The 13,705-nt window shown below is 43.2% G+C and overlaps 1 protein-coding gene across 1 annotated transcript in view; it reads left to right on the top strand.

The window, feature by feature from the left end:
• The first annotated feature begins 5,216 nt into the window (after positions 1-5,216).
• LOC111966882 (FYVE, RhoGEF and PH domain-containing protein 3) overlaps positions 5,217-13,705 on the top strand; it is a 122,491-nt gene continuing 114,002 nt past the window's right edge. The window contains exon 1 of the mRNA XM_023991837.2: positions 5,217-5,572. Within this exon, the coding sequence (XP_023847605.2) occupies positions 5,548-5,572 (25 nt within the window). The 5' untranslated portion in view covers positions 5,217-5,547. The remainder of the gene's footprint in view (positions 5,573-13,705) is intronic.

The following is a 13,705-nucleotide window of genomic DNA, read 5'->3' as shown; positions in this document are numbered from 1 at the left end:
TGATTGTACCTGAAATAGCATGCAGCATCGTCTCACAGTGGCTGGTGCAGTATCCTCTCTGACCAATTGGGGTCACCATAACACTGACAAATACAGTGGTATCCAGTGTCTGTCTGAATCCAATGAGATTCTTCCCTCTTTTTTGAGTGATATGATATGGGTATGTGTTTGTGCACAAGCGTATTTTGTATGTGTGTGTGTGAGTGTGTACGCAATGGTGAGTGTGAGTGTGTACGCAATGGTGAGTGTGCTGCTGTCAGTGGAGTGGGGCTACTAAACCGTAACCTAACACAAAGAGCCCTCTCTCTTTCTCAGCCAGTCCTGTCATGTGATGAGCTGAACACATGAGGACCCTGAAGGAGCATTGAATGCATCAGGTGGTGCACAGACACACACACACACACACACACACACACACACACACACACACACACACACACACACACACACACACACACACACACACACACACACACACACACACACACACACAGCAGAAGTTCCACACACAGCAGGTCTGACGAACTGTGTGACCTCATCCTCATCATACACCAAACATTCCATGCAGTCCGGCTGGACAGGGATGTGTCTTCTCCCCTATGCTCATGAGAGAAATGGATACTCCAAAAGAGATCTATCTCTCTGGAATCTGTAGGTGTGTGCCTCTACCCTTGTTCTCATTGAAATCATGACAAAACATGTCATGCAAAATGTTCACCAGGATACTTTATTTTCAGTTCACACTCTTTGATGAGTGATGTGGTTTGATAACAGCAGAGGAGGTGTGATTTGAAATTGGTGTGAAAGAAGTGGATGGCCTAACTCACACCTTCCCTCCTTTCCCCCACATCTCTCTTATCTCTCTGCCTACCTTTCTTTGTCCTCCAATTCTCTGCGCTTCTCTGACTCCCTACCCCCATTTTCACTCTGTTTCTTTCTGTCCTCCCATCCTCTCTCCTTTATCCATTTCCCTCCCTCTGACTATCTCTCGCCATCTCTCTCTTCCCTCTCAATTTCAATTCAATTTAAGGGGCTTTATTGGCATGGGAAACATATGTATACATTGCCAAAGCAAGTGAAATAGATAATAAACAAAAGTGAAATAAACAATACAAAATTAACAGTAAACATTACACTCACAAAAGTTCCAAAAGAATAGATACATTTCAAATGTCATATTATGTATATGTACAGTGTTGTAATGATGTGCAAATAGTTAAAGTACAAAAGAGAAAATAACATAAATATAGGTTCATTTTACAATGGTGTTTGTTCTTCACTGGTTGCCCTTTTCTTGTGGCAACAGGTCACAAATATTGCTGCTGTGATTGCACACTGTGGTATTTCACCCAATAGATATGGGAGTTTATCAAAATTGGATATGTTTTCACATTTTTTGTGAGTCTGTGTAGTCTGAGGGAAATATGTGTCTCTAATATGGTCATACATTTGGCAGGAGGTTAGGAAGTGCAGCTCAGTTTCCACCTCATTTTGTGGGAAGTGTGCACATAGCCTGTCTTCTCTTGAGAGCCAGGTCTGCCTTCGGCAGCCTTTCTCAATAGCAAGGCTATGCTGATTGAGTCTGTACGTAGTCAAAGATTTCCTTAATTTTGGGTCAGTCACAGTGGTCAGGTATTCTGCCACTGTGTACTCTCTGTTTAGGGCCAAATAGCATTCTAGTTTGCTCTGTTTTTTTGTAAATTCTTTCCAATGTGTCAAGTAATTATCTTTTTGTTTTCTCATGATTTGGTTGGGTCTAATTGTGTGGATGTCCTTGGGGTCTGTTTGTGTTTGTGAACAGAGCCCCAGGACCAGCGTGCTTAGGGGGCTCTTCTCCGGGTTAATTTCTCTGTAGGTGTTGGCTTTGTTATAGAGGGTTTGGGAATCGCTTCCTTTTAGGTGGTTGTAGAATTTAACGGCTCTTTTCTGGATTTGGATAATTAGCGGGTATCAGCCTAATTCTGCTCTGCATGCACTATTTGGTGTTTTACGTTGTACACAGGGGATATTCTTGCAGAATTCTGCACGCAGAGTCTCAATTTGGTGTTTGTCCCATTTTGTGAATTCTTGGTTGGTGAGCAGATCCCAGACCTCACAACCATAAAGGGCAATGGGTTCTATAACTGATTCATGTATTTTTAGCCAGATCCAAATTGGTATGTCYCATTTTATGTTCCTTTGATGGCATAGAAGGCCCTTCTTGCCTTGTCTCTCAGATCGRTCACAGCTTTGTGGAAGTCACCTGTMGCGCTGATGTTTAAGCCGAGGTATATATCGTTTTTTGTGTGCTCTAGAGCAACGGTGTCTAGATGGAATTTTGTATTCGTGGTCCTGGGAACTGGACCTTTTTTGGAACACTATTATTTTTGTCTTACTGAGATTTACTGTCAGGGCCCAGGTCTGACAGAATCTGTGCCGAAGATCTAGGTGCTACAGTAGGCCCTCCGTGGTTGGGGACAGAAGCATCAGATCATCAGCAAACAGTAGACATTTGACTTCAGATTCTAGTAGGGTGAGGCCGGGTGCTGCAGACTGTTCTAGTGCCTTCGCCAATTCATTGATACATTTTGAAGAGGGTGGGYCTTAAGCTGCATCCCTGCCTCACCCCCCGGCCCTGTGGAAATAAACGTGTGTATCTCTCTCTCTTTCAGTAACTGGCTCTATTTAGCACTGATCTGTGACTTTGACTGTGGGAGCCCCCAGGTGATCAGAGGATGTTGTTATAATTATACATTATACATTATTATRACAAAAATACTCCTCAGACCTCCAAAAGATGTGATTTAGAGAGTGCAAATCTTTTGCTATATAAAACCCTAGAAAASATAGGCTTTTTCACASTGGGTGCCTTTCCTTCGCTGGGCAAGCKGTTTGGGATTTGTTTAGCAAAGTATGAGTATACCCWCTTCTCCAGGCTCCACTACACCACTGCATAGGGCCGATGGAAAAACAGCAGTCACACAGAATGATGTTAAAGGTTAGGCAGTCCATTCACTCGGACATTAGCCAGTAGGTCCCAATCATAAGAATACAAAAACACAAKCWTTAGGCAAAGCATTCCTAATCAAAATGTACAACAATTGCTTCCCATTGCAAAAAACCTTTCASGTTTAGTACACAAAGTAACTGGCGACCGACCTAAAGTTATTTAACAAAAAATTTATCGTGGTCTAGAATTGGAATCGCATTTTTCTGGTCTCGGTCTTGACTTGGACCCCTTGTCCCCCTCCCGGTCTCACCCCTCCTCTGGTCTTGGTCTTGACTCGATTTGCTCCAGTCTCCCTTTAGATGGTCTCGAACACAACACTGTTAAGTGRCGTACTCATTTTGTATGACAAGGGCATATAAACAGACATTTCACCTTGGGTATTTGAACCAGCACATTTTCGTCTACTAGCCCAATYCCTTAACCGCTAGGCTACCTGCAGCCTACAATAATGTAGCCTACAACTTTTTTCTGTGCTTGCCCTTAGTGCCTGGTATGGCTAGCTACAGTAGCCGGACACAGACTATCACGGACTGCAGAGTGTCAGTAAATGAACAAGTGAATGGCAGCCAGCCAGCCAGCCAGCCAGTGGGCATGTCAKTACAGACTCCAACACTTTGTCTGTGTTGATCAAGGGCAGACGAGGAACGTGCAACTACACAACGAGGCACAAAAGGGGTTAATTGCGCATAGTTAAATTGACATGCGTTAACTCAGAGGGAGCGAGAGGGAAGGAGAGAGAGACAGGAGAGAGAAGGACCTACTACAGTCGACCATTACCCACATGATTGGTTCAAAATGGTAACACAGTTAGCCAAACAGTAGGCCTTGATATGTCACCATTACAACATTCCACAAACATACTTTACAATCATATGGTTATTGATGGCAGAGGGTGGCTACAGACAGTAGCTCTACACAGTATCACATGTTCGTAGGACATTATTTAAAAATATATATATTTAACCTTAATATAACTTGGCATTAGACATTAAAATGAATTATAACTCAGGGTATCATACCGTCACCTCAAACTTTGCATTTTTATTCCGAGGGGCGAATTAACAGTTGGTTATGAAACAGAAATAGCAAAGTGTTTCATATTTAAGCAAGCAATTTGGCTTTCTGCCTCTWTCAATTCCTTGTTCCTCTGAAAACTAACTCACAGGGACAGCTGACAAGGTTTATTCGGCGTGCTGGGAATTCAAGAGGAATCAACACTGCTCATCTATGGGAGGGAAAGGGCCTGAGCRGTGACATAGAAATGCCAGTTAATATTTGTGTTTCAGTGTCTTTTCTTCTCAACCATTATAGATGAATCTAGTCAAAGYACCAAGGAGGAAGCCAAGCCCAATGATAACCATTAATGCAGTGATGGAGGCACCCAGCGACCCTTATACAAATGGCCAAATGGGGCATCGATTTAGGCCTACAGTGATGCTCATTTCAACATATGTTCTGTTATAATGACCCTGCTAAATGGTCAGTATTAAAGGTAAAACAATCTGTGTTTTACAAGGCCTGATCCTGCCACTTTGTTTGGTAGAATGATGGGGCTGGGTGGGAACTGACAGACAGTCCATGAGACTGACGTGATAGTTTGTTTAAACATATTTTGAGCACTGTTTACGGACTCAAAAACATAATCATTGGAAATATTTGATTTGGGGTTATAATATGGTAATAGCCTATGGTAATAGATTCAGGGTTGGGTAGGTTACTTTATAAATGTAATCACGTACTAATTATCTGTCCAAAATTGTAATCAGTAAGGAAACTTTTGGATTACCCAACTCATTAACGTTAGTTTTGAATGACCTTCCCCTTTAGAGGCATTAGAAGCATTTCGCTACACTCGCATTAACATCTGCTAACCATGTGTATGTGACAAATAAAATTTGATTTGATTTGATTTGAGAAGAAGACAAAAGGGATCCATCAACCACATGTTGGTGTTTCATCATAGTGTTCTCAGACTTGCTCATGTGGAACAAACTTAAACTTGCACCTTTTTTTTAATGCTGAATTTAATGTAATTGAGGAAAACGTAAACATTTTGGAGGTTACTGTGTAAAATAACGAAGCAAAAGACATGCAATAAACAACAATGTATACGAACATAATAGTCCCATGATTTACTTTATTCTACTGTACTKAATGAATGACCACGGTCGTCGTGACCGCGCGTCAGCGTGAACGCGCAACTCCTTTCTCCAGTGGCGGAGTTGAGCGCACTCAACGCATAGAGAAGAATACTTTTGCTATAAGGAGGACAGAGCCGGGAGGAGTGAATGAATCATTGCTCCAATGCATTAAACGCGCTCATTGGACACCCTCCTATATCCGTGAAAGAAACCCTACATGCCCGTTATGCCCTGCCGCGGAGGCTAGAGATTTTTGCCAAGAGAGAAGGGAAAACGCAGAGGACTCTGAAGTCGGGACACTCCTTCGTTTGAGTTGACTGTAAAACGTTAGTTCGTCTGTGCACTGTTTCCAATCTCCTGTGAGCCTAGCGTCGGAGAGGGGGGATTCAGCCAAGCAGGACAACAACTGTAGGCAAGATGCAGGGGGTTTCAGCAACAACTGGTAAGCCAACGCTTAGGCTACGCATTTTACAGCTCTGAGTTGTTCTGCTTTTTGTTTTGGGGGGTTTTGTCTTGAAGTATCCATTTCTAGTGGCAGTATGGTGCTACAAAGTTAACACAGGGGAGGCTACATGTAGCAAAAACTATCTCTTTTATGGTGCAACTTTACGGCGCAAACTTGTCCTTTGTATCGTTTCCCGATACAAGTCTAACGAATGCAGTTTTTGCGGGTGAGAAAGACGAACTTCAACAAACGGATTAACATTATTCGTAGGCCTACATAACAGGATATTTACCTTTCAATTAAATGTCACACACACACATCACTAAAAACTTCAAGGTCCTTGGGGAGAAGAGGGAAAATCGGCACCAAACCCCAAGTGGCAGCAGCTCTGACTTCACRATTGCCCCTGTGCCACGCATTATAAGGCATATGCTTCTCTCAGCCTTTCTCTTAGACACACACACACACACAGCTCAGCTCTCTAGACACGGGTGGATTGGCCATCTGGCAATTCTGGCAGATGCCAGATGGGCTACACCATTTTTTTGTTGGGTGGGCTGGTTGAAATTCACACACAAAAATATATAAAGGTGACATGGCTATACTAATCTATAATGAGCCTTTGGCTGATCATTGGGCAACAGCTGGCACTTACCAAGATGGGTTTTCTGAGCTGAGGTAACGCAAGAGGCATGATGAGTTTTCTAGATGGCACTTACCAAGATGGGTTTTCTGAGCTGAGGTAACAACAAGAGGCATGATGAGTTTTCTAGATGAGTTTTCTAAAACTAAAACTAAAAACATTCAAAGTCAAATGCGGTATCAGCAAAGAGACCTCCCCCCCGACGCGTGATCAGTTCGACAGCCAAGATCATGGATCGTAAAAAACGGAAAGGGTGCCTATGTAACGGATGTGAAATGGCTAGCTAGTTAGCGGGTACGCGCTACTAGCGTTTCAATCAGTTACGTCACTTGCTCTGAAACCTAGAAGTAGTGTTGCACCTTGCTCTGCAAGGGCCGCGGCTTTTGTGGAGCGATGGGTAACGACGCTTCGTGGGCGACTGTTGTTGATGTGTGCAGAGGGTCCCTGGTTCGCGCCCGTGTCGGGGCGAGGGGACGGTTTAAAGTTATACTGTTACACCTATAAATGCAGAAAGAGCACATTCTACATTGTCATCTCACTCAAAACGTCCTAATTTTTGTGCGTCTAAAAACCATGATTTGGTCAAACAGTAAAGTGTATTATCCTCATGATCCCTGTAATGAAAGTGTCCGCCCTGCCGCTGTGCCTGCGCCCTAGATAGGGCCTGCTGCTGTGATGGGCAAGCCACTCTCACCCCCCCCCCCGATTTTGGTGGCCTGTGCCCGGCTGGAGCTGTCCCCGAAAATGGCCCAGATTAGCCCTCAGAAGAAAAAGCAACTCTGAAGTTAAATTGAGGCCGATATCTCAATAATCAAACGATGTATCCAATGAGATTTGCATATAAAAGTGATGTGTAGCCCTGTACCAAACTCTTTTGATACCATCACCTTTTATGAGAACATTTGACCACTGATACATTGTAACCACCGCATGAGCAACCGTGCCCATGTCCAGAAAATGCATACAACATCATAGGCTACCAAATGTAGGTGATCGTAGAATGACTAGATAGGCTAAGATTCTYTGTTATACAGRGCTTTCAGAAAGTATTCAGACCTCTTCCCTTTTRCCCCATTTTGTTACATTGCAGCCTTATTCTAAAATGGATTAAATATTTTTTCCCCTCATCAATCMACACACAATACCTCATAATGACAAAGCGAAAACAGGTTTTTAGACATTTTATTGCAAATGTTAAAAACAACAACAACAGAAATARCTTATTTAAATAAGTATTCACACCCCTTTGCTATGACACTCCAAATTGATCTCCGAAGCCAGCAYCATACCACCCTGCATACCATGGCTGGCTTTCTTCTGAAGCTAAGCAGGGTTGGTCCTGGTCAGTCCCTGGATGGGAGACCAGCTGCTGCTGGAAGTGGTGTTGGAGGGTTAGTAGGAGGCACTCTTTCCTCTGGTCTAAAAAATATCCCAGGGCAGTGATTGGGGACACTGCCCTGTGTAGGGTGCCATCTTTCGGATTGGATGTTAAACGGGTGTCCTGACTCCCTGAGGTCTTTAAAGATCCCATGGCACTTATTGTAGAGTATGGGTTGTTTGACCTGGTTGTCTGTGCTAAATTCCAAATCTGGCCCTCAAACCTCATCGGTCACTAATATATCCCCAGTTTTACAATTGGCTCATTCATTCCCTCCTCTCCCTGTACTATTCCCAGGTCGTTTGCTGTAAATGAAGAATGTGGTTCTCAGTCAACGTACCTGGTAAAATAACGGAGAAAAACTGTGCTCCAATATCCTTTGATCATCTTGATTGGAGTCCACCTGTGGCCAATTCAGTTTGTTTGGACGATTTAGAAATAAAGACTACTGTCTCTATAAAGGTCCACAGTTGACAGTGCATCTCAGAGCAGAAACTATACCATTAAGTCCAAGGAACTGCTGTAGATCTCTGAGATATTGTGATGAGGCAATAATCTGGAGGATAGGTATAAAATAATTCTAGTGTTGAAAGTTTCCAAGAGCACAGTGGTCTCCATCATTGGGAAATTGAAAAAAAATATAGAACTACCCAGACTGCTTGAGCTGGCCATCCAACCAAACTGAAGCAACTGGGAAAGATGTTGGTCCAGTGAAGGGTGACCAGAACCTAATGAACCAGTCTGACAGACATAGCAGAGTTCCTTGGCTAAAAGAACCTGCCAGAGAGGACAACAGTCGCTTACAGGACTTCACCAATCTGGGGCTTTAATGGGGAGAGTTGCCAACAGAAGTCCAGTCTTTGCAAGAAAGGCGGCATGCTGGAGTTTGCAAAAAGGGTATGTGAAAGACTCTGAGATCATAAGGCAAAATATTCTGTGGTCTGAAGAGATAACAATTCTATGTCTGGAGAAAATTAAGGCACAGCTCATCTCACATTACCTCCTCATCTCCTTACCGTGAAGCATYGTGGTGGCAGCATTATGCTATTGGGATGCTTTTCAGCGACAGGGACTSGGAGACTGGTACGGTTAGAGGGAASAATGAATGGAGCTAAAWACAGGCACATCCTTGATGAGGACCTGCTTCAGAGTGCAAATGACCTTAGACTGGGCCAAAGAGTTACTTTCCAACAGGTCAATGACCCCAAGCATACAGCCAAAGCAACACTTGAAWMGCTTCAGAACAAGAATGTGAAAGTCCTTGAGTTGCCCAGCCAAAGCCCAGACTTGAGTCCCATTGAAAATCTGTGGAAAGACTTTAAGATTGCTGTTCACTGCCTCTCCCCATCTAACTTAACAGAGCTTGAGAAAATCTGCAAGGAAGAATGGGAGCAAATCCACAAATCCAGATGTGCAAAGCTGATACAGACATACCCAAGATGACTCAAAGCTGTAATCGCCGCCAAAGGTGGTCCTACAAAGTATTGACTCAGGGGTGTGAATATTTATGTGAATACTTATGTAAACGAGAGAGTTCTGTATTTKATTTTCTATAAATTTAAATGTTTTCACTTTGCCATGATGGAGTATTGTGTCACGGCACACTCAGTGATGTGGCTGGTGTGGATAAAATGCCAGGGCCYAATTATTGTCCCGGTCCGCCCCTGCCAAGACATTAATAAGTTCTTTGTTGTAAAGTCCCATCCTCATTTTATCCTATGTATTTTGTCTGATGGTGATTATTAGGCTACAGGGAAGTAGTTGTATTGAATGAAGGGAGGAGGATGTTTGAGATGAGGATGTTTATACTGGGGGACAGGATGTTGAGGGGAGTTATAGACTGAGATATGATAAGTGTGATGAAGACGGTGATCACGAGAGGCCAATAACTGATACTCGTAGAGAGGAGTTGGTTTCTGATGTGAATAGGGGTGATGATAATGATCACAATGAATTATAATAATGATGATCATGATAACGTTCAATGATATGCAGGCTGCTATCTGGTGTGCAGGATGTAATCAGAGGGGAGTCAGAGGCTGAGGCTGATACATGGTCTGTGTATAAAGACTAGTGTTCTAATGCTCTGCTCCATGTGAATCCCTCATGGTGAGGAATATGATTAGACTGGAGGAGAGTGCAGACAGAATCTAGGAGAGGATCGCCTGGTCTCAGGATCGCCTGGCCTCAGGAATGAGATGACTAGATAGGAGAGGGAAAGGGAGAGGGAGGGAGTGGGAGAGAGAGTGAGAMTGAGTATGTAAACTCAGCAAAAAAAGAAACGTCCTCTCACTGTCAACTGCGTTTATTTTCAGCAAACTTAACGTGTAAATATTTGTATGAACKAAACAAGATTCAACAACTGAGACATAAACTGAAGTTCCACAGACATGTGACTAACAGAAATTGAATAATGTGTCTCTGAACAAAGGGGGGTCAAAATCAAAAGTAACAGTCCATATCTGGTGTGGCAGCTGCATTAAGTACTGCAGTGCATCTCCTCATGAACCTGACCAGATTTGCCAGTTCTTGTCAGGTAATGTTTACTTCACTCTTCCACAAGGCACTGCAAGTTCCCGGACATTTCTGAGGGAAGGGCCATACCTCACCTCTCAGTCAACAGGTCCCAGATTGTGCCAATGGGAATTGAGATCTGGTTCTTCTTCATTGCGTTTCTATGCCATGGCAAAATTGAATATTCCTGTCTGCACAAATCACCGCAAGAACGAGCAGTATGTTCCTGGTGGCATTGTTCATCGCTGGATGGATTAGTAGGATGAGCCTGCGGGAAAGTACCACATGAGGGAGCGAGGATGTCTTTCCCGTAACACACAGCGTAGAGATTGCATGCAATGACAACCAACTCAGTCGATGAGCTGTAAACACAACAGTTCTGACCTTGCCCAGACCAATAACGGTGAAGCGGATCACTCCACTAAATGTGATCCCGCTCAGAGATACGGCCTCAGTGTACACCTCATCCTCGGGACGATAAACACAAATCGGACCCATACACCGTACGTGCTGGTAGGCACAAAACCGCGACCGTAACTGAAGATAACTTTTTGCCAGTCCTGGTCCTGGTCCAGCGACGGTGGGTTATGTGTTCCCACGTTGTTGCCGATGATGTCTGGTGGAGGAACTGCTGACAACTAGGCTCTACGAGCCTCAGTCCAGCCTCTCTCAGCCTATTGCAGACAGTCTGAGCACTGATGGAGGGATTGTGCGTTCCTGGTGTAACTCGGGCAGTTGTTGTTGCCAACCTGTACCTGTCCCGCAGGTGTGATGTTCGGATGTACCGATCCTGTGCAGGTGTTGTAACACATGGTCTGCCACTGCGAGGACGATCAGCTGTCCGTCCTGTCTCCCTGTAGCGCTGTCTTAGGCGTCTCACAGTACGGACATTACAGTTTATTGCACTGGCCACATCTGCAGTCCTCATGCCTCCTTGCAGCATGCCTAAGGCACGTTCACACAGATGAGCAGGGACCCTGGGCATATTTCTTTTGGCGTTTTTCAGAGTCAGTAGAAAGGCCTCTTTAGTGTCCTAAGAGTTCATAACTGTGACCTTAATTGCCTACCGTCTGTAAGCTGTTAGTGTCTTAACGACCGTTCCACATGTGCATGTTCATTAATTGTTTATGAGTCATCGAACAAGCATGGGAAACAGTGTTTAACCCTTTACAAWGAAGATCTGTGAAGTTATTTGGATTTTTACGAATTATCTTTGAAAAACAGTGTCCTGAAAAAGGGACGTTTCTTTTTTTGCTGAGTTTATGTGTGTGTATGCGCGTGTCAATGTACGTGTGAGACATTTGTTCTCAGTCTATTAACATAGAGTTGTGTTACTTGTGTAGAGAGTTAACTACAGTGGTGTGATCACACAGTTGCCACAGGTACTCAGACAGCCACTGACTTAACAGTTAAAGGCAATGTCCTCTACCTGTTAAGGTCTTTTGCATGGGTTTATTTGAAATATCTTGGTCATTTTGCCTTTAAYCGTGTCACTCATTGGGTCAAAGTGCACACTAAACCACAAAGAGTTTGAGAACCATAACATAATATTKGAAAACTAAATCTTAGCATAGTCATAGAGATGAAACGATATGCTGTAGGTCTTAGAAAGATATGTGCTAAATGGGAGACAGTCAGAGAGAGATGGATGGAGAGAAAGATGGAGAGAGAGTGATAGTGTTGATTGGGCAATAACAAAGGTTGTTGGGGTGGTGAACTGTAGAGAGTGTGTTTGTTGGTGGTCTCTGGGGAGGGATCAATTGGCTCTCCTCCCGGCTGCCTTCCGCCAGTCTGTCTTCTTTCRCCCACAGTTCTCTCCCTCCTACATATCTCTCTCTCCCTCTCTTAGACCTCCAGACATTCTCTTTCCCAGACCTCTCTCTTTCAGATCTCCCCTTTCTCTCTCTCCCACACTCTCCTTGTCTTATGCTTAGCAGCTTTCAAATGAAAAAAGATTTTTATGATGTTGGCAGTAGTATTTACTGTAGTGTTTTTGCAGACTGTAGTATACTGTAGTATTCTACAGTATACTACAACATTTTATAGTAAGTATTACACATGATCGAGGATACAAGAGGCAGTGCTGTGTCATGAATACAGTCATATGTAAATGTCCTTGTTCAGCCCAATAGCGAGCAATAATGAATGACACATTTTCATAAAAAAACTTTACTTTAATAAGTAAATTCATACAAATTCATAGTCCGGACAGACATCTGGTTGTTAGTTATTTTGGTCATGTTGCTACAGACGTAAAGATAACGTTAAGTTCTTCTCAAACATGAGAACATATGAACAGCTGGTGGTTCCTTTTTAACATGAGTCTTCACAATATTCCCAGGTAAGCAAGTTTTAGGTTGTAGTTATTATAGGAATTATAGGACTTATTTCTCTATAATAACCATTTGTATTTCATTAACCTTTTGACTATTGGATGTTCTTATAGGCACTTTAGTATTGCCAGTGGTAACAGTATAGCTTTCCATCCCTCTCCTCGCTCCTAACCTGGCTTGAAACCAGGAACACAACGACAACAGCCACTCGAGGCACGTTCCCATGCAGAGCAAGGGAACAACTACTCCAGTCTCAGAGGCGAGTGACGTTTGAAACGCTATAGAGCGCACCCCGCTAACTAGCTAGCCATTTCACATCGGTTTACACCCAGCCTAATCTCAGGGAAGTTGATAGGCTTTAAGCACCAGCGAAGAGCTTCTGGCAAACGCAGGAAAGTGCTGTTTTGAATGAATGCTTTAGCGAGCTGCCTCTGCCTACACCGCTCATCAGTACTACTCTATCAAATCATAGACTTAGTTATAACATAATAACACACAGAAATATGAGGCCATAGGTCATTATATGGTCGAATCCGGAAACTATCATCTCGAAAACAAGACTTTTATTCTTTCAGTGCATACGGAACCGTTCCGTATTTTATCTAACGGGTGGCATCCATAAGTCTAAATATTCCTGTTACATTGCACAACTTCAATGTTATGTCATAATTAGGTAAAATTCAGGAAATTAGGCGCCCAAACTGTTGCATATACACTGACTCTGCGTGCAATGAACCCAAGAGAAGTGACACAATTTCACCTGGTTAATATTGCCTGCTAACCTGGATTTCTTTTAGCTAAATATGCAGGTTTAAAAATATATACTTCTGTGTATTGATTTTAAGAAAGGCATTGATGTTTTTGAAGCAACGATACGCACCGCATCGATTATATGCAACGCAGGACACGCTAGACAAACTAGTAATATCATCAACCATGTGTAGTTAACTAGTGATATGATTGATTGATTGATTGTTTTTTATAAGATAAGTTTAATGCTAGCTAGCAACTTACTTGGCTTCTACTGCATTCGCGTAACAGGCAGGCTCCTCGTGGCGTGCAATGTAATCAGGTGGTTAGAGCATTGGACTAGTTAACTGTAAGGTTGCAAGACTGAATCCCCCGAGCTGACAAGGTAAAAATCTGTCGTTCTGCCCTGAACGAGGCAGTTAACCCACCGTTCCTTGGCCGTATTGAAAATAAGAATGTGTTCTTAACTGACTTGCCTGTTAAATAACGATTAAATAAAGGTGTAAAACAAA

Source organism: Salvelinus sp. IW2-2015, linkage group LG7 (assembly GCF_002910315.2).
Source record: "Salvelinus sp. IW2-2015 linkage group LG7, ASM291031v2, whole genome shotgun sequence".
In the NCBI taxonomy this organism is placed as follows: Eukaryota; Metazoa; Chordata; class Actinopteri; order Salmoniformes; family Salmonidae; genus Salvelinus; species Salvelinus sp. IW2-2015.
The sequence above is the reverse complement of the archived record's forward strand: the minus strand, read 5'-3'. Positions and strand labels throughout refer to the sequence as shown.